Source organism: Macaca thibetana, chromosome 18 (assembly GCF_024542745.1).
Source record: "Macaca thibetana thibetana isolate TM-01 chromosome 18, ASM2454274v1, whole genome shotgun sequence".
In the NCBI taxonomy this organism is placed as follows: Eukaryota; Metazoa; Chordata; class Mammalia; order Primates; family Cercopithecidae; genus Macaca; species Macaca thibetana.
This window is the reverse complement of record NC_065595.1, coordinates 10,232,396-10,257,186: the sequence shown is the minus strand read 5'-3', so window position 1 is coordinate 10,257,186 and position 24,791 is coordinate 10,232,396. Positions and strand designations below refer to the sequence as shown.

The following is a 24,791-nucleotide window of genomic DNA, read 5'->3' as shown; positions in this document are numbered from 1 at the left end:
GCTCTATTGGCCAGGCTGGTTTTACACTCCTGGCCTCATGAGATCCTCCCACCTCTGACTCTCAGAGTGCTGGGATTACAAGCGTGAGCCACCACGCCTGGCCTGGAATCTTTTACTAAGGTTAAGAGCATAAGGTGGGGCTGGATTGCTGGGTTTGGCTCCTGAATCTTCGCATGCACTTTAAATTCTTTGGTCTTGGTGATATCATCTGCAAAACTGAAATTAATAGTGTCGATTTCATAGGGTTGTTGGGAGTCTTATGTAAGTTCATATATGTAATGTAAATTTCTTAGACTAGTACCTGGCACACAGTAAATATTTTTAAAATAAGTATGGTTGTAATATTTAGTACGTTGACAATAATTACTCTACTATTACTATTGCTATTATTATACAAACTTATTCCATTTGAAAGCAGCATGGGAAAGACATGAAAGCCAAGAGCTGGCTTTTATTCACTCATTGTCATGATCAGAAATAAGGGGTTCTCTCTGCTTCCTTAGTTCCGCTACTTATACCTGCCAGTAGCAGCTCGCTGTATTGCTCTATTTCGTAAATGGAAATGCATCTTTTTCTGCTGTCTTTTTCTCAATATTCCAGAATACAGCATGAGCTAATATAGAGACTCAAAATGCAAAATATATTTTTGCATATATAACTCTCTTTTTCCAACGAGGAAAAAGATTAATTGGTAGCTGGTTTTCCAATAATTCATTCCTCTCAATATTCCTGGCTGCAGCTTAGCCCAGCTGTAAAGGTAAGCCTGCACAAAATAATTAAACACAGTCCCTTCTCAGCCTATAGATGGTCAAGACTAGCCCTTAAGAGTTACAACACAATTTTTTTGATCTAGTTCCCTTAAGAAGGTTATTTTTTCTACTTCGAATATTCGAAAACACATTAAAATCAAATACAGGCAAATCGAAAACTTCCTTAACACCCTGCAATCACATAGTAGAGCAGTGTAAACATTTGATCATTACATCTGACTTTGCTGCCACTGAATCTTTCAGGTGACACGGGCTTCTGGGCACCCTGAGCTCTGCGTGTTCTCTGCTGCTCCCGCATTTAACCTTCATGGTCAAAGGACGCTGTCCTGGCTCTCTGGCCTGTTCAGAAGAAACGAGCAGCATTCTGGCCTTTCCTATTACATAAAATGATTTCAAAAGTCACTGCTGTGCCCGTCTACGTATACCTCCAAACGGTTCAAACTATTGAAACAATAGTGTCCATTAGAAAAAGATAAAGTGACGAAGAAAGCAGTAACAAGGCTACATGCTGTGGTTTTGCAAAACTGAAAAGATATCCAAATATAATATGTTATGTGTTTCTGCACCATCTATTTCATTCTGTTTGTATTTAGGAATTAATCCCCTGAGAAACTGAACATTGCTCACATTTGCCAGCTGAATCCGGTTAATTACACAGGCTGAGATAAAGTCAAGGGCACTAGGGGCACGAGCAAACAGGTCGTTAAATGCGATAACTGGAGTGGAGGACCAGGACGGAGAGAAGCCACATGGACCAGTGTTTTACAGCCCTAATTTGTTTTGGAATGTCTTAGAAAGTGGCTAAAAAGCACTTTAATCTGAGTGTGCCTGTAATTATTTGCTAGGACAGTGTCACTCTGAACATTGAATAAATGCCAGATTTTATATATTATTAGATGGCCGTCTGAAATCATGGTGTTTCACGATGAGAAGAAAATCACAAACCTGGTCACTCTATTGATGCAAATATTTGGCGGCGTCTTCCTGGCTTTACGATAAGAGGAGGGACTTCTGCTGTACCCTCTGTCTCAGTTTCAACATCTGGTCTCTTTGGAAGCGGCTTCCATGCATGACATCAACAGGGCCCCGACTTTCTTCCTGAAGGCCACTTTTCAAACTAGTTGCTGTACGTCTGAAACAAGCCCTCTGCGTTGCAATGTGCATAGATTGTTCATAACTCAGAACATCGACTTTAATCAGTTGCTAAATGTGTTACCTTTTGAAGAAAAGTAGGATGCAAGTGTTTCTTTGTATATTCAAATAAAAGCTAATGAATGAAAAATTTCCAATAACTTATGAATTTCAACTCTAAAATACAAGTCTCAATGAGGCTAACCACTTTCTCTCATTGTTTCTTTTATCATGCCATGCGCCAGTGCAGGATACTGACTTTTTTTTCAGATTGGTCTTCACACAGTCACTAAAATAATTTCATTTTTCTACCTGAAATGACAGAGTTAGCAGATTAACATTTTATAAGGGATACTTCCATAACCAAAACTGGATAGATTTTGGAGTTTTCACACTGACTTCAAGGAGCAATACATTCCTTTTCCTATTTCTTTTGAAGACATATGACATCTATACCTGACTTTTTTTTCTTGGGATGGAGTCTCGCTCTGTCACCAGCCTGGAGTGCAGTGGCATGATCTCAACTCACTGCAACCTCCACCTCTCCCAGGTTCAAGCAATTCTCCTGCCTCAGCCTCGTAAGTAGCTGGGACTACAGGTGCCTGCAATCACACCCGGCTAATTTTTGTATTTTTAGTAGAGATGGGGTTTCACTAGGTTGGTCAGTCTGTTCTCTAACTCCTGACCTCATGATCTGCCCACCTCGGCCTCCCAAAGTGCTAGGATTACAGGCTTGAGCCACCACGCCTGGCCTATACCTGGCATTTCTTATGCTTCGATTACAAATTCAACTGAGGAGACAGCAGATGCTGAAAGTCTGAAGAAGTAGGAGTGACACCTCAAAACTCAGCAAATTATATCCTGTTTTAGTTCATTCAGGCTGCTGTAACAAAAATACCATACTCTTCGTGCTTATAAACAACAGAAATATATGTCTCCCAGTCCTGGAGGCTAGGATGTCCAAGATCAAGGCATCAGCACCTGCAGCGTCCGTTGACAACCTACTTCTTGGTTCATAAGTGACTGTCTTTTTTCTGTGTCCTCACATGCTGCAAAGGGCAAGGGAGGGATCTCCAGGTCTTTTATAAAGACACTAATCCCATTCCTGCTGGCAGAGCCCTCATGACCTAATGACATCCCAACAGACCCACATCTTAATAGCATCGCCTTGGGAGTTAGGTTTCCACAAATGAATTCTAGGAGGACACAGACATTCAGGTTATAGCATGTGCATAAGCACTTAATTAAGGAGCAAAAAGAAGAGACTATGGGCATCTCCTAGACAGGAAATTGAAATTCAGAAAGCATAAGCAACTCAGTCAGGTGTGAGACATGGTGGAGCCTCCTTCCTATTATACTCTGTAGGAACGATTTAACATTCCTTTTTGTGTAATTGTTGGGATAGCAGCTCTGAACGTTAGATCCTTCTTATCAGATAAGATAAAAATGTAACATGATTCAATCTGGTCAATTTTGTTCTTTCTACCTACAATAATTCTTCATTAAAATATAGTTTTAATTGACTGAATTCTTTACATTGAATAAAAACACAGTTGCAGTGTGAAGGGAAAGTAGAAAGCTTATGTAATGTCTGTAATGCGGACTGTCACCAGCCCCCTTAACTGTAAAGACATGCTGCAGATGTTTTCTTGTCTGAGTTGGAGCACCGAACCGCACCCAGGTGTGTGCACTCTGAAAAGCTGTACTTCCGGGCTAGCACAGAAACGAACAGTAGTCAGAAGGGGTGACTAACCTATTTCTCACCTTGGTTCTTCTGAGTAAACTCAGAATTTAATCTCACCATCAATATGTTGATGCAGATCTCGGCTCACCGCAACCTCCCCCTGCCGGGTTCAAGTGATTCTCCCGCCTTAGCCTCCTGAGTAGCTGGGATTACAGGCACCTGCCACCACACCCAGCTAATTTCTGCATTTTCAGCAGAAATCGGGTTTTGCCGTGTTAGCCAGGCTGGTCTCAAACTCCTGACCTCAGGTGATCTGCCTGCCCTGGCCTCCCACAGCGCTGGGATTACAGGCATGAGTCATCACACCCGGCCTCCAGAAGCTACTCTTTATAGTCTATCTCTTGTGTGTTGTTCCTCCTGTGGTTCTGTTTTGAGACTTTCACATTTTAATCAGGATGTGTACTTATCATAGCTACTTTTGGAAGGCTTGCTGCTGATGTCATTTATTACTCCCTTTGCCTCAATTTTTAATAAAGAAAGCTCTTTGAAAATGTTTTTTCTCTGACTATGTTCTCAGGAGCTTAATACTACTTGCTGCAAATCCTGGGTTCTTTCCCTTTTGTTCACTTTGGACTTTTGTCTAAAGACCTCTGTTAGTAGATGAATATTGTCTTTAAACAAATAAAAATATTTGAACAGTTTTACATTGATCTATTTTAATGAGCCAAAGCAAATTTTGCATGTGTGCAGTAATATATTTCCAATGAGACTTTTAAAGTCAGTTTTAAAATCTGCACTTTAGAAAAAAAATCAACTCATCTATAAAGGAGCAAAATGGAAATGATTTGAAGATTGATTTCTTGTGCCATGCCAATGCAGCACTGTCCCATTGCCAACTCCACAATGATGTTTAGCTTTACTAAACTTCCTCCTGTAAAACTGATCTTCAAGCCAAGTTAAATTTGTTTCCTTCATAGAAATAGTTACTAGGGACAAATGACTTTAAGCAATAGGATGGATCCAGCCTTCAAGGTGACATGTGTTCACCTTAGCTCCAAAGCCAATTAAGTAAACCAAAGGATCCTTTTTTTGAACTATCCTAAGTCATTCCAGAATTATTTGTTTTATCTCATGGAAAATGTTTTGAATCTCAAGTCCCTTAAAACATAGTGCAGTTATTAACAAAGTCAAGGAGTTAAAAGACAGTCTGCCGGCAGAATCTGCTGAACAATGTGTCAACCTTAGGGACATAGTTAAGAACTGAAATGGATCTGGCCAATTCCTTTGTCCCAGGGAAATTCCTAAACCACACTGTACTTTGAAGCAATTTTCCAGGCACCCCTCTTTCCAAGTTCTGCATTGCTTCAGGGTCCTGACTTGTAAGGTTTATTTTAAGATCTTCTAAAAAGGGATTAGAAATTGGAGGGTGAAGGGTGAGAGAAGGAGAGAATACTAGGCTTAATACCTGGATGGTGAAATAATCTGTACAACAAACCCCCGTGACAGCTATGTAATAAACCTGCACATGTACCCATGAACTTAAAAGTAGAAAAAAAAAAAGAGAAATCACAAGTCAGTTGACCACAGAAACTCCCTTCAGCCTAAACTCTGTATGATTATGATCATACAGACACATTGGAGAACACTGTTAATTGGAAAAAAGTTAACTAAGAATTGTGGAGATGTATGGTTCTAAGAAGAATCGGGGAATTTTGTTATCCTTTCCCACCACCCTAGGCACAGCACTGTGTTTGGCATTAACTATAGTGGAGCTTTTAATAAAATTGAATATTGAACAGTATTTTGGAACCAACTGAAGGCAATCAATGAAGGCAACAAGCCTATCCACAAATCTAATTTTAGATACTGTGTGACTCTGGTGGTTCTCTTTAGAATGTTTGTGGAATGTTAATCCAGTCTGTCACTGATGGACATTTGGGTTGGTTCCAAGTCTTTGCTATTGTGAATAGTGCTGCAATAAACATACGTGTGCCTGTGTCTTTATAGCAGCATAATTTATAATCCTTTGTACAGTGATGGGATGACTGGGTCAAATGGTATTTCTAGTTCTAGATCCTTGAGGAATCACCACATTGTCTTCCACAATGGTTGAACTAGTTTACAGTCCCACCAACAGTGTAAAAGTGTTCCTATTTCTCCACATCCTCTCCAGCACCTGTTGTTTCCTGACTTTTTAATGATTGCCATTCTAACTGGTGTGAGATGGTATCTCATTGTGGTTTTGATTTGCATTTCTCTGATGGTCAGTGATGAGCATTTTTTCATGTGTCTGTTGGCTGCATAAATGTCTTCTTTTGAGAAGTGTCTGTTCATATCTTTTGCCCACTTTTTGATGGGGTTGATTTTTTCTTGTAAATTTGTTTGAGTTATTTGCAGATTCTGGATATTAGCCCTTTGTTAGATGAGTAGACTGCAAAAATTTTCTCCCATTATGTAGGTTGCCTGTTCACTCTGATGGTAGTTTCTTTTGCTGTGCAGAAGCTCTTTAGTTTAATTAGATCCCATTTGTCAGTTTTGGCTTTTGTTGCCATTGCTTTTGGTGTTTTAGACATGAAAGTCCTTGCCCATGCCTATGTCCTGAATGGTATTGCCTAGGGTTTCTTCTAGGGTTTATGGTTTTAGATTTAACATTTAAGTCTTTAATCCATCTTGAATTAATTTTTGTAGAAGGTGTAAGGAAGGGATCCAGTTTCAGCTTTCTACATATGGCTAGCCAGTTTTCCCAGCACCATTTATTAAATGGGGAATCCTTTCCCCAGTTCTTATTTTTGTCAGGTTTGTCAAAGATGTTGCAGATGTGTGTTATTATTTCTGAGGGCTCTGTTCTGTTCCATTGGTCTATAAGAAAATGTGGCACATATACACCATGGAATACTATGCAGCTGTAAAAAAGGATGAGTTCATGTCCTTTGTAGGAACATGGATGAAGCTGGAAACCATCATTCTCAGCAAACTAACGCAAGGACAAAAAACGAAACACTGCATGTTCTCACTCATAGGTGGGAAATGAGCAATGAGAACACTTGGACACAGGAAGGGGAACATCACACACCAGGGCCTGTCATGGGGTGAGCGCAGCGGGGAGGGATAGCATTACGAGAGATACCTAATGTAAATGACAAGTTAATGGGTGCAGCACACCAACATGGCACATGTATACGTATGTAACAAACCTGCACGTTGTGCACATGTACCCTAGAACTTAGTTTAAGTTTAAATAAAAGAAATAAAAAAGAAAAAAAAAATCAGAATTGCATTTTTTAGAAAATTGCCAAGTAAACTGTATGCACATTCAAAAAACAAAAAAAAAGAATATTTGTGAATGTGTGGCTATTTAGTGCCTAGTGCCTGTTGTTCTCAAGTGGTAGTTTTAGAGGGCTCCAAACACAAGAGGACAAATCCCATTCAACAATATTATAAAGTTTAGTAAAATTTTTCTGATTCATAATAAATAAAAATACACTCCTAATTTATCTCATTTCATAAGCCATTAATTTTTTTAAGGGTGACTAGTCAGCAAATACATTTTTAAATAAAATGCTATGTGATGTTTGGATTGGGGTACAAAGCTAATATAAAACGCAGTTTGAAATTTTAAATGTACTAATGCATTAAAAGGTTGTGTTAATTTCAGAATCTAATGTTTGAAATTCTTGTAGTTTTAAACTGAAAAAGTAATCAGTTTATTTTCATGCTTCTGTATGTTGTTTTGGTACAAATTTCATCATTACTCAGAAATCATTTTTCAGACCTATTAGTGCTTTTCCACAAATATATATGATCTTTCTTTCCAATGAATGGAAAATTAATCTGAATATAGTATTTATTATAGGTTCTCATTTGATACTGGCTTTTAAAAAGCCATCTTTATAAGCTGTACAATATTTCATATAACTAGCACATGTAAATCTTAATGATCTTTATGCAAATTATCAGAATAATTATACTTTTTATGCTCCTCAATAATTATTTGTATTTCAACATCAGCGGTCCTTGTGCTTTCTTCTTTTATGGATGTGTGACTAGAAGGAAAAAAAGAATTCCTAGTTGTGTAATGGTCTAAACCACTAGCAGCGATCTTGTTGGAAATAAACAAAGATACTCATCATACTCCTCCCATGTACTAACTGCAAGCAATATCACCCTGTAGGCACTCAGGGCTTCTCAGACTGTGTGCATTTAAAGGGAAACATATGGAAAATTTCACTTACTTTTCATTCACTCAACAAATACTCTGACTACCCACAATGTGCCAGGCACCTGCAACCAAAGAGGAGAAAATGCCATCTTGCCATGTGCCCAAAAGCAGCAGCTCTAAATCCCGCTGAACAAGAAACTGTGCAAAGGATCCCACCAAGCATGCTTTGGCTCACTGAACATCATTGTTTTCTTCCTAAAAACAAGATGTGGCCGGGCGCAATGGCTCATGCCTATAATCCCAGCCAAGGTGGGTGGATCACGAGGTCAGGAGTTTGAGACCAGCCTGACCAATATTGTGAAACCCCTGTCTCTACTATAAATACAAAAAAAATTAGCCGGGCATGGTGGCACATGCCTGTAGTCCCAGATACTCCAGAGGCTGAGACAGAAGAATCGCTTATACCCGGGAGGTGGAGGTTGCAGTGAGCCGAGATCGTGCCACTACATTCCAGCCTGGGCGACAGAACAAGAACTCAGTCTCAAAAAAAGAAAAGAAAAAAAATGCACGCACTCCTCCCCAAAAGACACTAACTCAATGTCTCATCTAGTCATGACTCCAGGATTCTGGACAATGCAAAGTTGTCCCTACGGCCAGTCCAGATGTGACTCTTTATGAGCTAGAAACCTATAACCCAATGCACACTTGTGAAATGAGATGGGATAAACAGTTTCAGAACCTCCTTGCTATGTGGAATGAGGTATTTGATTATTTGTACCTAATTATAAGTACCTAATTATTTGATTAGGTAGTAATTTTGCACTCTGGGAGGGGGTCACCAGTCCATTGTTATCGGAATTGATGTCATTTTCTGGAAGTTTTCCAATTTTCCGTTGTCTGCCTTAAGTCGACCTCTAAAGCGAGCATAGGAGTATACATCTTCTTCAGGAGCTAAGAAACTTCTTCAGATGCTTTCTGCCCCAGAAGCTCAAGAATGATATATAAGCTCCAAAAGTGATTGACTGTTTTAGAGAAGTTTTGGATTTCTTTGGCAGTATAACTCTTTAAAACTTTGCAGTTTTGTGATCTATTCGATTTTACTTGGTTCCATGGGCCAGTAGTTACACCCACAGTTTTGTTTGATTTTTTTTTTTTTTTTCCTAGAAATACTTCTCTTCAATCCTAAGCCTCCTGCTGTTTCTCTCTCAGACCTTATGCGCCCTCAGGTTTTGGTGGGAGAACCACCCCTTTGCTCTCTTTTCCCTGAACCATTTCTCTATTAAGCAAGCCTATTGGGCTTCACCTTTGGGTAGACCTTTACTCTGAGATGCTTTCAACCATTCACAGGCTTTAAGAAAGGGCATGTCGCTCAAAGGCTTATCATTTTTATTTTATTGGTATTGACTTGGAGTTGAGAAGCAGTTGCCTTTTTCAACCTTGAAAAGCACCAAGTTTTAAATACACTCTATTTCCTTTTGATCCTGTGTGCAAACTGACCAATTCTTTTTCTTAATACCCTGCCAAATACAGCCTATGGCAACTAACATATGCTGATAAATTTGCTAATATTCTATCTTCCAACTCCTTTTCCTAGGGTGGATATTTTCTAATCCATTCCCCAAGTTACTACAAGTGGTGTTTTAGCCAAATATTTCCCTACTGCATGCCATGGATCAGCCTCTATCCAATGCCCAGTTCATTTCCTTTCCCTTGCTGACTGAGCACCAAGACAGTGACACATGGCATCACCCTTCTCTGACTTGTCTTTTTTTATCTTTTTAAAAATTAGTCAGGAAATGTTAGGCATGCAACTATAACAAACAATCCCAAAATTTCAGTGTCTTAACCCAACAAAACTTTTTTTCCCTCAGTTACCCAGTGAGTCTACAGAATGGCTCTGTCAATCATTGACATCAGATATTCAGGCTGATGCAGGCACCATGTTGCTATTTGCTATTATATTGGCCCATTTATGGTGTTTTCCACATAGTGGGACTCAAAAACATGTTCATTGAATGGAATGGATGATGTGAGATGAAAGAATGGAAGAAGTTAGATGACATGTACCAAAAAAGACCCCAAGGTTTGTTACATGGATTGAATAAGTAATAACTGCCCACTGACAACCCTGGGTCACCTTTGGCAAAAGTTGCCTGCAGGCTGCCATCAGCAGGGATTCACAGGCTGTGTACTCAGCATGAGGCCACTCAAGGAGGCTTTCCTCTGCAGTAATGAGGAAATAGCTTCTTTTTAAGGAAATAAGTCTGCCCAGCTGCAGGCTCCACCTCTGTCAGTAGGAGCCACCAGGGACCCTGTGCTCCCAGAAGGACCCCTCATCCCAACCTCCCCTTAGTTCTCAGTCTTGTCAGCATGGCATCAGCATGGGGCTGTCAGAATTAATCTCAACGTGCCCTTTATCTCTGTCCATGTCAGCTACATGCTCTTTCTCCTGCGTCTTTCATCTCTATAATCTAACATATTGGGCTTTATAACGATCTTTCCAACTCCTTCTCCCACCCCTGCGCACATCCTGATATTCTTTTTATGCTACTAGAACTCAGCATCAAGCAGAATTATTGATGTCCCTTCCCTCTGCAGCTATTGTGCCAGATATTTTTCTTGACCTAAAAAAAAATTACAAAATAAATAACTTCTAGATTGAGTTGTCTACATTTAACTGTCTGCACTGACTCCAACTTCTGTTTCTCTTCTCTCCTGTTTTCTCTTGCACCTATTCAAGCTGTCTTTTGTCTTCCAACAAAGACAATAAGAGAGCTAATGCTACCTTAAGAAAAAGGTAACAAAAACTTTCTAACAAAACTTTCCTTATTAAGGTAGCTAATGCTCTCCAGGTTAATGATCAACTTTTGGACCTCATTTCACTTGAGCTTTGCTAGCATGAAAAAGTCGGCTACTCCCCCTCCTTGAAACATTTTTTGTTCTTGGCTTTCAGCATATTGCACGTTTTTCTGGTTTCTTCTTCCTTAAATGTCTGTTACGTCTTAGTTGCCTTCCCTCTCTGTTTCCCAAATAACGAATTGTGGGAGTATCTCAGGTCTTAGCCCTTAAATGTCTTCTTTTCTACCTACTCAGACTTCTTGGTGATCTCATTTGGTTCCATGACTTTAAATGGAATCAATATGCTGTTGACTCCTACATTTATAAGTCCGATCTGAATTTCTCAGTGTCTCAGGAGATATTGAACTGCCTCTTCATCCATCCACTTCAATAACTAATAAGAATCTAAGAATTATTCTTAAAACTGAGCTCTTGTTATTTTCCTCTAAATCTGCTTTTCTCATCATCTTCATCTCACCACGTGATAAATCCATTTTTCCAGTTGTAAAGGCTAAAAATTTTGTATTCATCTTTAATTTCTCTTTCCCTCATACCTTCTTTGCAAATCTTATAGGCTTTCCTGAATATATCCTAAATGTGAATGATTCTCCTCACCACCATTCCCCACTCCACTGCTATATTGATCCTAGTTACCATTCCTCTTCTCCTGGTACCCATTTCCCACTGCTTCTCCTCAACCCTTTTTACTTCTTGTTTAGTGACAACTTTATTTTCGTATTTTACTCAATGTCTCTTAGTGTTCATTTGACTATTCTACCTTATGTACCTTGTACTTTATTTTTCATTCCTAGGTTTGTCTTTTTCCACTTTTTCTAATTCATGCCATTCTTTTCATTTTTCTTACAGTTTTTGTTCATTTCCATTCTTAGTTTATGAATTTTTGATTCAAGTTTATATTTTACACCCTCAATGATTGAGCACATTCAACTATTTTTGGAGTGTACTCATAGTTTTCTTCTGCTTTATGTTACTTTTGGGGATTGAGGTGTGGTAGGAGTTTATTTCCTTAACTTATTTGAATTTGTGTGAATTTTCTGGTCTTGAATTTCTGCAGTTGTTCTCTATGGATTTTATTTTCTTTGCTGTTTTTTGTGATGTTGGATGATGTATAAGAGTCCTAGTTTGTTGTTTGCCTGGATTTGATCATTCCACAATGTATGTGACTCAAAGCATCATGTTGTACGTGATAAACACATAAAATGTATATCTCAATCTCTATGAAATTAAATATTTGAACAAAAAAGGTTAAAACACAGCATCTGCCTACTCCATAGTTAACAGAGTTTGTAATTAAAAGTATTTAGTCAATGAAAAAAGTCCTAGTTTCATACTGCCCTTTTCTGTCATTTTAATAAGGCCCAGGGAATGTGGTGGGGTTTTGTTTGCTTGCCTTTTGTGATAGAGATTGTCTGTTCCCTGATACTGTGGCACCATTTTACTTACAGGACCCTAAACCTTTTTTTTTCTCTCTCTACCGCCCAATTGCTAAAGGGTGTTTCTTCCTCTCTCTTTGCTTTTTTTCTTTAACTTTTATTTTAGGTTCGGGGGAGTACATGTGCAGGTTACATGGGTAAATTGCAGATTATTTTGTCACCCAGATAATGAGCAAAGTACCTGACAGGTGATTTTTTGATCCTTTCCCTCCCTCCCACTCTCCACCCTCAAGTAGGGCCTGGCATCTGTTGTTCCCTCCTTAGCGTCCATGTGTACACTTCATGTTCAGCTCCCACTTAAAAGTGAGAACATGCAATATTTGGTTATCTGTTTCTGCATTAATATTAATTCTAATAGGATATTAGCCTCCAGCTGCATCCATGCTGCTACAAAGGACATTATTTTGTTCTTTTTATGGCTGCATAGTATTTCATGATGTAAGCTATACAACTGGAAGACTTGCTCCTCTAAACCCAATGTGTTTTTTTAAATCACAGGCTTGGCCTTTTATAACACCCGTCCTTTATACTCAATGTCCTTCGAAATCTCTTCCTTCATACATTTTCAGTACTTTCAGGTTACTGGTGAATCTAATCTTTCTGGTGGTTGCTCCAACTCTCCCTCAGTCCCTTCCCGCACCCTCCCTCTGACCCTCCTGCACTTCTTCTCAGTTGGCTTTTAGCAGATCAGCATTATCTGCCTTGAGATTTTTTTTCCCCCTTCATGTTAATCACCAGGAAATTCCTATTTAATTTCTTAACCTTCAAGTATATTTAATCACACTATATTCCTTATATATATTTCTAATTGTTTTCATAGATCACATCCCATTAATCTGCATGCTTGGAAGCTTTCCTATTAGAATGGAATAAAATATTTGGCCTTTATATTTGTTTTGGTGTTTTATTACTGACATAACAAATTGCCACACACAGCAGCAGAAAGCACCATCACAAATTTTATTATCTTATAGTTCTGAAGGACAGAAGTCCAGCACTCATCCTCCTCAGAAGAAAATCAAGTTAATTTTTTTCAACTTATTTATTTATTCATGTATTTATTGTTATCAACTTGATTTTCCTTCCTTTCAGGAAGCTCTGGGATAAATACACTTTCAGATTTGTTGGTGTCATTTGGCCAAATTCAGTTCCATGTTCAATAGGGACTAATGTCAAAATGTTTTTGCAACAAGTTTGGCTGTGTATAGAGAAACAGTTTTAGAGCTCTGTATGATTTCAGACTTCCGGTTTAGATACCCATTTCCTGCACACAGCTCTTCCTGTCTCTCTCTCAACTGCCAACCACCTCAGGGGAGTTGCACAGAAAGCAATTGCCTTTGGGATCTTAGGAAAGTATGACTAAGATAAAGGGTCTTGATAGCACCTCTTCCTCAAAAAGTTGTCTGCTTGATTATTACATTCTTGGGAAACGTAAAAAACTTGTGCATCAAATTTTTTTTTTTTTTTTTTTTGAGATGGAGTCTCACTGTCACCAGGCTGGCGTGCAGTGATGTGATCTTGGCTCACTGCAACCTCCACCTCCCAGGTTCAAGGGATTCTCTTGCCTCAGCCTCCCAAGTAGCTGGGATTATAGGTGCATGGCACCATGCCCAGTTAATTTTTGTATTTTTAGTAGAGACAGGATTTCACCATGTTGGCTAGGATGGTCTCAATCTCTTGACCTCATGATCCTCCCACCTTGGCCTCCCAAAGTGCTGGAATTACAGGCATGAGCTACCACACCCGGCCTCTGCATCACATTTTCTATTGGTATCTATTAAAAATGTACCCCAATGCTGGCTTTCCATCACAAAAATGCATTCGTCCTCAAGGTGAGCTTCCAAGTTGGTGGAAAGGATCCTTTTTAACTCATAATTTAAAAAAAAATCCAGTTCCCATCTTTGCCCCCCACCTCCACACACACACACACCCCATTCTTTTCAGATCATTTACTGGTGTCCATTTCTGTTCTTTGTTTTCTCTGAATTGTTGTAAGCTCTTGTGTCATTTACTAACCTCCATGTTAAAGAATTTTACAATGAATTCTCATCAGGCAAAAAAGCAGCACATTTGATTGTTCTATCAATTGCTATTTGTCATTTGTTACTTTGGAAAATAGGTAGGGGCGATTTTCTCTTTAGCCATGTTTGAAAGCCTAACCTCACTCCTTCAATTCATAAAAGTAGCAGAATAAGGTTTTTTCTATTGAGTTCAGAAAGTTGATATATCAAACTGATATTAAATCAAGGAAAACAAGTTATGATTATCGGCATCAAAGATGCAGTTAGGTGGTAACACATTTCCTTGGCTCTAAATTGACCTTTTCTAAGATTCCACTGTCACATCTATATAAAAAATACAAATTTAATCAAGTGCTGATCACAAATAAAACTAAAAGTTTATGCAAAAGCTTCAGGTTGCATAAATATTTCTAATGAGGTTGAAAGAAAAAATAGCCAATAAAATAAACCATTTTTGAATAATATTTTATCATTACCTAAGTTCAATAGAGAACCATGTCAGGTAGTGCTCTGTTTCTCTTTCTAATCTAAAGATATATTTTATCTAGCTAAGCAAGACTTATAAACTCCACTTAAATGGAGGCAATAGAGACCTCAAAATATCCTCCAAGAGACTACTCACCAAATTATTTGCATTTGGCTTTAGAATTTGTTTTGAATTTCTGGGAATAAATTGCAAATTATATATACTTAATTGTTCCATATTTATGTATTGGTTTCCATATCCAGGTGCGGTTCTAGGGTAAAGGGTGACTAGATCAAGTATGTTTCCTGCACTCCAATTTCTTAAAGTTGACTAGGAAAGGCAGAACAACAGCTCACTGATACTTAGGGGCGTCTGCGGCGGTACCACCCTGAATGCACCTAATCTCATCTGATACTCAGGGGCTATGATAAAATTCTGTATAGTGTCAGGAAATGTAGAGGAAAGGTGTCACATCCAAACATGGGTCTGAAGAGCTAAACTAAGGCGGCCATATTTGAACCACATTTTAAAGGACTGTTAGATATCAGTAAACTTTGTGGAAGGGAGCAAATAAGGGGCACTTCACTGAAAGGAAATAAATGCACTTCCTACTTAGAAAACTAATCGTTCCCCCATCTCTACACTGGTCAGCTCTACAAATCTGACTTCAACAGAAAAAGCTTGTTCCTGTAGGCTAACCAGAGATCCATGCTTTTGATCCTTGCTGAAGCAAGTGTTTAGGTGGTTTTGTTTGTTTTGTTTTGATGGAGTTTCGCTCTTGTTGCCCAGGCGAGAGTGCAATGGCGCGATCTCGGCTCACCACAACCTCCACCTCCTGGGTTCAAGCGATTCTCCTGCCTCATGCCTGTAGCTGGGATTACAGGCGCGCACCACCACACGCGGCTAATTTTATATTTTTAGTAGAGACGGGTTTCGCCATGTTGGCCAGGCTGGTCTCAAACTCCTGATCTCAAGTGATCCGCCCGCCTCGGCCTCCCAAAATGCTGGGATTATAGGCATGAGCCACCGTGCCCGGCGGTGTTTAGGTTTTAACTGGTTTCTTGTCTTCCTACTATTAAAAAAAGAAAGGGGGGGCGTGGGGAAGCAAAAGTCCATAGAACATCAGCAAGGCCAGCTAAGTAGAAAGTCACGCCAGTTTAAGAATGAAAGCATCGCCAAAATGTCTTATGTTTTAATAGTTCCAAAAATTTTAAATGACAATAAGGGAGAGTGTTATATTCTCCAAGCAAAAGGCTCTAAGGGAAACATTTTTCTTCACTTTATGGCAAAGCATGTATTTAAGATGTTAATAAATATGAAAACAACCTTTATCATCAAATCATAGCAAATCTGCACAGAACATAATTAGATAGAATTAAGAATTTGTGCTTATGCTGAAGACAAAACAGGATTATTTTGTCTACATTTTCCAAAGATTATTAATAAAAGCTAACTCCAGTGGGAACTAGATACAATGATTTATTATTCTAACACAAAAAAGTCTTACTTGCATCTTCGAATAAAATAACATGAAAGTGATGCAGTGCTATTTTTAATTCTGCTATGTAATTTTGAGCTGATGGCATGTTTTCTGTATATATATGATGAAAACTTCACTCTGTTGTCAAATACAGCTCATTTTGGATCATTTAACTTTAATGTCATTATGTTAAGGACTAAATTTAGTGAAAGCAATAAAGCTTGAATCTAATTATTTAGTCAATAGGCATTTATTAAAGGCCTTCTATTTAAATACCTCTTCTGATTCCTTTGAATCAGAATTAAAAATAGCACTGCATCATGTCAATACATGTCACTTACAATACATGTCACTGTATTGTAAGACACCATACTTTCCCCAGAATTCTGTGGAGAAATGGCAAGACGCTGAAACACAGGGAGGAGCCAGTCTGACTGAATTGGTTTTGGACTCCCATCATTTTCTGTCCCATCAATCAACCCATTTGTCACATAATTCACCGTTTAATTTAATCTCTAGTCTCCATTTGTCTTAGAATTCCCAAATGCCTTTCAATTTTCCTTTTGGAAATTACCAAATTTATTCATTTAACTAATCCTCTACATAAGGAAAACATTATGTGTTTCTAGTCCAGAGAAAAAGTTATTTACTCAATTAAAAATTTGAACATAGCTGCAAGCTATCTGAAAAAGGCGTCTTAATGAAAAAGCACTTCATCATGAAGAGAAAAATAGAAAACTTTATAGAACACTTTAATGTCTTTATTCTCCCATAATGAAATTTAATTAGTTACACATTATGCGTAGACTAAAAAGTTTGAAAGATAAAGCAAATTACAAAAGGCACTCAGTCTATGGGAAAATAAACATTTTAAAATGCAGTGGGTGGGTTCAGATTATTACATTTGTATTGAATCTCAGTTCTGTAAAAAAATATAAAAATGAAAGGTGAAAGATAATTTAGAGAAAAACACCAATTAAATAGTGATAAAAAATTAACATACAATAAAAGATTAAAAGACTTCAATACATAGAGCTTGCCTAAGAAAGAAGAATTAAAAAGCACAGTTGTAATATTTGAAAGGTGGTGACTATCAAAAACAGATTTATAAAACCAAAGCTTTGTCTAAAAGTCAACGAAATTCAGCTTATCTGCAGCAAAACTGTTAGTTCCAAGTATACAGAGTACAAAGGTTAATACTTATTAGGTGAAGTTTTAGGACTGATCTAATTGAGCCAAATACTAGAAAATCATGAAGAGAATGAACTAATACCATTTCTCACATTTTTCTACATGAACTCAGAGCTGTCCCCAGCTGTTACGGGATGTCACTCTTGCTACCCTGCAAATGTCTTTCCCTCTCTGCCTCAGGCAACTTCCTCACTCCTCCCAGACTCCTCCAACGCACACTCATACACTCACAAACATGAGTACATATGCACACTCACGCATCAAAACTGCTGTGTGCACACACACCTACACATTACACACTGCTATACACACTCACACCCACATACTCACACAGATATACACTCACACTTGCTCACTAACACACACATCATCATTTCTCTCTGCTTGCCCTGATACTTTCAACTCTGCTGAGCCTTTGGCATAGTTCCTCAGTTTCTACCTAGCTAGGCCAACAGCCTTCCAGAGCACCATATACTAAACCCACCTGCCCATCCCACTAGACTCTCTGATTATTGAAAGCAGAAATGGTGTGTTTTTCATAAAACCTCCTAGCGCAGTGCCTGGCATAAAGAGAGTTCACAATATATTTGATAAAGGAATGAGCCCTGAGAATTGGAAGAATCTCTCCTCTCTTTGAAATAGTTCACAGTTCAGTCTTTAGTGTGACAGTATGTACTCTACTTTTGTTATTCTTGCTATTCCTAGTCTTATATGCTACTACACTACTAAAATGCTGAAGCCCCGTCTGCGAAACACGTCTTTATCTGCTGGTAGGAGCCCATGAATACCTCTCATTGCTCTGCTGGGAGACTTCTTTGTTCCAGCACTTACAGAAATTCTGCATTTAGTTCTGCTTGAAAGAGTCCACTCCAATTTCATAGAAGCCTTTTACTGTATGATTGCTTTCTTTGTCTCGTTAAACCCTAGGACAAAAGGCTTAACACAAAGGAGGAGTGAATTATATATTTCTTAAACGTCTGGGCATGCACTGACTGACTGCTTAAGGAGAACATTGGCACCAAGGTGCTTTGGCACCTAATTTTTACCCCCAAATAGCACATTAGATATTTTCATCTTCATCTGTAGAGAAGTGGAAATACTGTTACATACAATAATGTAGGAAAGATTTTAATTGCATGTGACTTTACATTATTTTTACATGGTGGAGTCTTGTGAAAAATTTAAAACAGTAAAAATTTTTAAAAGAAAAACAATAATCATAGTGCCTCTCTTGACAGAAATTTCAAACATTTCTTGATACATAGCATGTAAATTGGTTTAACCTAAAATATTTTCGTTGATTGCTAGAAAATCTTTTAAATCTTTTATACATTTTATAAATACTTATGTATCTAATAAAATCACATTCAATATATGCTTTTGTTGCTCCTATAAAATTTTTCTTTGAAATCTGGCATTTGCTTCCTAGAAGAAAAAAGGTTTGTTTTTTTGGTTTTTGTTTTTGTTATTTTTAGTAAGCCATCGCCTCAGCAAATGGTGCATTTATTATATTGGCAGCCTTGTGGTTGGAAAGGATTATTTTCTGGGTTCCTAAGGAAATGCCTGAGCAGCTATATCCCAGGCCTCTGACTCTACCCAAGTGAGGGAGCCAGGCCCTCTTGAAAATTTCCTGATCCTTGACATGGTTTGATAGTGTGCCTTACACCAGTGAGGGGATGGTCCTTCCTACATGCAAACTGTGCTTTCATAGATTAAAAACATGCTTTTCATGATGGGAACGTTGGAACTATTGTTTTTATTAGAATAGGATCCCATGGGGAACTGCATGTCCTTTTTTCTTTATTTTTAAAAGTATGTCATGGTCTTGGAAAAACTAAAAATAAATGACAAATGTGTCTTCACATCTCATTGATGCAACTTATTTTTGCTGCAAAGGCAGCATGACTAAGCTCAGATAGAAAACATTACCCCAATTTGATGGTGTTGACCGTCAAGGAGAGCCTAGTTTTGGTATTCAGATCCCTAAAGTCAAGAAAATCTGTCACAGATAGCTTTTTATGGGGAGTTTAAAATGCCAAGGCAAAGGGTGAGGTGTCATCCACAGAGAGCAACAAGAGATTTACAGAGAATCCATATTAAACTGTTCTAGTACAGATTTATGCTGTATGGAAAAGTCAGAAACTTCTCTGGGCAGATGTCAGTGGAAAGTTCTTATCCAATTTCTGTACAGTGATATTGGAGCTTGGCCTAAAATATTAAACCTGAGATCCCTTTTCAAATTTCTGCATAGTAAAATAGCTGGGAGACTTGGCTGATTTCCAATTCTGTTTTGGTGCTGACCAATGATTTGAGGCACAGGTATGACCCTAACCCTTGGCTACCTCACTCACACAGGGCTTACACCAAAGTCAAATTCATTTACGTTTATGAAAGCCTGTGAAAACTTTAGATATGACAGGATTTTGTGTTGATATAACATTATAATGTTTTAAGCAAGAGGAAAATGTGATTATAAAGAAATTGGGAAGTAATCATAGTTAAAAACAAAAACAAAAAAGCAATGATCTAATCAACGTCTTAGGTAATTGGAATTTCCCAAAGAGAAGACATACTTTTAAGATTCTACCCCAATGTTTTAAAAAAAATAATAGCCTAATTTGTATCATTTACAGAGAAAAATCACATTCTAGAGCTAATTTATGATCCATTACAATTCAGAATGACTTGGGGATCAGATCTTCAAACTCAAATCTAAGTCACTTTCAGGAAAACGTTCATTTGTTTAATCTATCCTGATATTGTTTCAACTATTCACTTATATATTTTTTATTTTATATTTACTTAATTTTTTACATTGACATAAAATTAAATGTATTTACATGTAAAGCATGTTTTGAAGTATATATATGTGTATATATTATGTGTGTGTGTGTGCATGTGTGTGTGTGTGTGTGTGTGTATATATATAAATAATGTAAAGCATGATGGTTTGTAGTATATATGAGTTAGCCAGGTAACTAAACCTGGCTAATTTATTATTTTAATTTTCCTCCCCAAATAAAATCAATCTGAACTATGCTATATAGGAAACAAATATTCTCAGACTATTATTTGTAAATAAGGTAAAGTCCTACAAATAAGATAAACCACTTAAAAATATAATGTCAAAGAGTGGGAAATAATTTTTGAGATTTATTTTCACTTCCTAAATACAGTTTTTTGTTGTTTTTTAAAGGCAGGTTCTTAACTCTTGCCAGTTACCTGGGAAAATGGTTAAGGGCACATTCTTCTTCCATCATTCCTAGGGAGCATTGCTTGACTGGTGATGTTGTGGTTACTTTCAGAGCTGGAGGCCGAGGAGTGGTGCAAGCACCTCTGCATGGAGTGTCTGGGGACCAGGCTCAATGACATCAGCCTTGGGGAGCCCGACCTTCTGGCAGCAGGAGTGCAGCGGGAACAGAATGGTAGGTGTGAGATTGCCTTCCATCACTTCAGAATACTCTTGTAATTGTAGAACTTTGAAACTGGAAAGGAGCTCAGAAATGTTTCAGACCAATCATATTTTTTAAATCAAAGAGGCCGAGTGCAGTGGCACACACCTGTAATCCCTGCATTTTGGGAGCCCAAGGGTGACCCATCACTTGAGACCAGGAGTTCGAGACCAGTCTGGGCAACGTGATAAAACCTCATCTGCTAAAAATACAAAAATTAACTGGGTGTGGTGGCTCGTGCCTGTAGTCCCAGTTTCTCGGAAGGCTGGAGCACGAGAATTGCTTGAACCTGGGAGGAGGAGGTTGCAGTGAGCCAACATCACACCACTGCACTCCAGCCTGGACAACAGAGTAAGATCCTATCTCAGAAATATATAAATATGAAATATTAAAATAAACTGAACAGTTCAAGTTATTAAGGAACTTTTCCACACTGGTGTAACAACTGGAGAAAATGCTAAGGTACAACCCAGGTCTCCCAACTTCTTATCTGTAACCTTGCCTTTTATCCCAATAAATAACTAATAGATTAACTTGTTCTACAGAAGGCTTTTGAATGGCTAGCATCCCTCCAGTTTGAGACTTGTTATAGATTTAGAGTCTATATTAACAGATTTGGCTTATCAGGTTATCAGTAGGTTTTAGGACATTTGGCTAATATCACAAGGAGGAAAGTACAGTGAGTAAAATCTCAGGGTTTGACAAAACTGAGGTGTTTGTTTCTAATGGTGTTTACTTACTATACCGTTCTCTAGTTTAACAAGAGTTTCTAATGTCTCATAACGATTTATACTGCATGTTCATGACTAGCAACTCTAAATAACAGAATTGAAGTAATATTGTTCAGTCTGTCAATATTCATTGATTGTGAGGTCATTTTTAAAAATATTACCACCACCAGATGATCGAATAATGTAAAAATAGAAACTTTTTAGTGTTGCTAAGTTTTGATAGGTTTTTTGAAACGTTGAAGGATATTGAGGAAATTTGACACTATTAAGAGATTCTGGGCCAGGCACAATGGCTCACACCTGTAATCCCAGCACTTTAGGAAGCAGTGGAGGGTGGATTGCTTGAGCTGAGAAGTTCAAGACCAGCTTGGGCAACATGGTGAAACCCTCGCTCTACAGAAAATACAAAAATTAGCAGGCCATGTGGCGTGTGCCTGTAGTTCCAGCTATTCGGGAGGCTGAGGTGGAAGGATCACTTGAGCCTGGAAGGCGGAGGTTGCAGTGAGCCAAGATTGGGCCACTGTAGTCCAGCCTGGGTGACAGAGTGAGGCCATATCTCAAAGAAAGAAAAAAGAAAAATTCTCGAATTATCTATGAGTCATAAACTAGATATTTTAGGTAAAAGAGCACATGATAGCACATGATGATTATAATCTCATTATTACTAATAATACTGTCAACAACCATTGCTAGCTCATGGCCCATTGTAGCACTATTTTTTATTTGTTGCTAAAATGAAAATAGTTTTTTTCTGCTAATTGTTCATGAGCATATATAAGTACCAAACATTGCTTCCATTTGAGTTTTTCGAAAGTCACAAAATCATTTCTGTAGCTCTTTAGCTTCAGGTTTATATTCCAGTTCCTCTCCCACACTCTCTCAAATTTCATCTCCGATTTGTTTTCTGAGAGTAGTGCTAAGCACAGAGGCTCCATAATCATGCTGCTTAAAATGGATGCTCTTCATTCACAGTTTAAGAAAAGGAAAAACCACCTTCTGATAAAAATTTGTCAAGTACTACAAAGAGGAAATATGATAAAAGTGAATAAATTAAGCTTATAAATAGAAATACTACGTGTCTTTTGCAGCATGGACTGTATGCTTTTTACTTTGAAGACCTGGAGAGATATATGGTTTCCATCCAAATGTATAATGTACTTCTTTGGTTTCTCATAATTTTATTTTTAATTTGATAAGGTCAAAGTAATTTGTCTAGAATATAAAGAGAAATTTTAATACAGGGTTATTTTAGAATAGGACAAACAGAATAAAATGCCAAAGCTACATCAAAAGCAGGTTTCTTTAAAACACACACAGTCAAAATAAAGAAGAGAAAAAATAATTCCCGCATATACTTTACAGTGGAACTGAAATTATATCACCAATGCTATGCTTTTCTTAAATTATGTTTAATAATCCTAACTTCAAAAGGATATATGTGCTTTAAAAATATAGTCGACAAATCTATGAGTAATTATTTAGCTGGAAAAGGGTAATTCCTTCCCCTTGGAGGAAGTTCCTTATTTGACTGCCAAGGCCATGGATACAGCCATTGCTCAGGGTTCGTCAAGTCTGCACCCCCCCTTCTTTAAAGAGCTTCCGTAAGTTTTGATGATAATACCTTTCCTCTGTTCCTCTTGCCCATTCAGAGCCAGCTAGAACTCTTTAAAATTGGCATTAACACTTTAGGAGAATAATAAAAGGAATAAACATTGAGGCAATATCAAGATTTCAGACTCTACTCTTGCTAGCTCAATCATCTAGTGTGTACACACAGAGAAAACTATACATACGGAGATTGGCACAATTTCTTAGGTATATACCCCAATTTTCTCACTTTCTAATCAACAGGCTTCCCACACACTTACGATAATTCCAATTTAGAATGCTCTCTCAATAAATTACAACTTAGAGGGCGGAGCAAGATGGCCAAATAGGAACAGCTCCAGTCTCCAACTCCCAGCGCGAGCCACACAGAAGACCGGTGATTTCTGCATTTTCAACTGAGGTACTGGGTTCATCTCACTGGGGAGTGCCGGACGATCGGTGCTGGTCAGCTGCTGCAGCCCGACCAGCGAGAGCTGAAGCAGGGTGAGGCATCACCTCACCTGGGAAGCGCAAGGGGGAAGGGAATCCCTTTTCCTAGCCAGGGGAACTGAGACACACAACACCTGGAAAATCGGGTAATTCCCACTCCAATACTGCGCTTTAAGCAAACAGGCACACCAGGAGATCATATCCCACACCTGGCCGGGAGGGTCCCACACCCACGGAGCCTCCCTCATTGCTAGCACAGCAGTCTGTGATCTACCGGCAAGGCAGCAGCGAGGCTGGGGGAGGGGCGCCCGCCATTGCTGAGGCTTAAGTAGGTAAACAAAGCTGCTGGGAAGCTCGAACTGGGTGGAGCTCACAGCAGCTCAAGGAAACCTCCCTGTCTCTGTAGACTCCACCTCTGGGGACAGGGCAATAACAAACACAGCCAAAACCTCTGCAGACGCAAACGACTCTGTCTGACAGCTTTGAAGAGAGCAGTGGATCTCCCAACACGGAGGTTGAGATCTGAGAAGGGACAGACTCCCTGCTCAAGTGGGTCCCTGACCCCTGAGTAGCCTAACTGGGAGACATCCCCCACTAGGGGCAGTCTGACACCCCACACCTCACAGGGTGGAGTACACCCCTGAGAGGAAGCTTCCAAAGCAAGAATCAGACAGGTACACTCGCTGTTCAGAAATATTCTATCTTCTGCTGCCTCTGCTGCTGATACCCAGGCAAACAGGGTCTGGAGTGGACCTCAAGCAATCTCCAACAGACCTATAACTGAGGGTCCTGACTGTTAGAAGGAAAACTATCAAACAGGAAGGACACCTACACCAAAACCCCATCAGTACATCACCATCATCAAAGACCAGAGGCAGATAAAACCACAAAGATGGGGAAAAAGCAGGGCAGAAAAGCTGGAAATTCCAAAAATAAGAGCGCATCTCCCCCGGCAAAGGAGCGCAGCTCATCGCCAGCAACGGATCAAAGCTGGACAGAGAATGACTTTGACGAGATGAGAGAAGGCGGCTTCAGTCCATCAAATTTCTCAGAGCTAAAGGAGGAATTACGTACCCAGCGCAAAGAAACTAAAAATCTTGAAAAAAAAGTGGAAGAATTGATGGCTAGAGTAATTAATGCAGAGAAGGTCATAAACGAAATGAAAGAGATGAAAACCATGACACGAGAAATACGTGACAAATGCACAAGCTTCAGTAACCGACTCGATCAACTGGAAGAAAGAGTATCTGCGATTGAGGATCAAATGAATGAAATGAAGCGAGAAGAGAAACCAAAAGAAAAAAGAAGAAAAAGAAAAGAACAAAGCCTGCAAGAAGTATGGGATTATGTAAAAAGACCAAATCTACGTCTGATTGG

At 38.7% G+C, this 24,791-nt stretch overlaps 1 protein-coding gene across 2 annotated transcripts in view; it reads left to right on the top strand.

Annotated features, from left to right (window-relative positions):
* Positions 1 to 24,791, top strand: part of DOK6 (docking protein 6) — a 437,100-nt gene that overhangs the window by 246,158 nt on the left and 166,151 nt on the right. For both annotated transcript variants that reach the window (XM_050767818.1, XM_050767819.1), the window contains exon 4: positions 20,500 to 20,619. In XM_050767818.1, the coding sequence (XP_050623775.1) occupies positions 20,500 to 20,619 (120 nt within the window). The remainder of the gene's footprint in view (positions 1 to 20,499; positions 20,620 to 24,791) is intronic.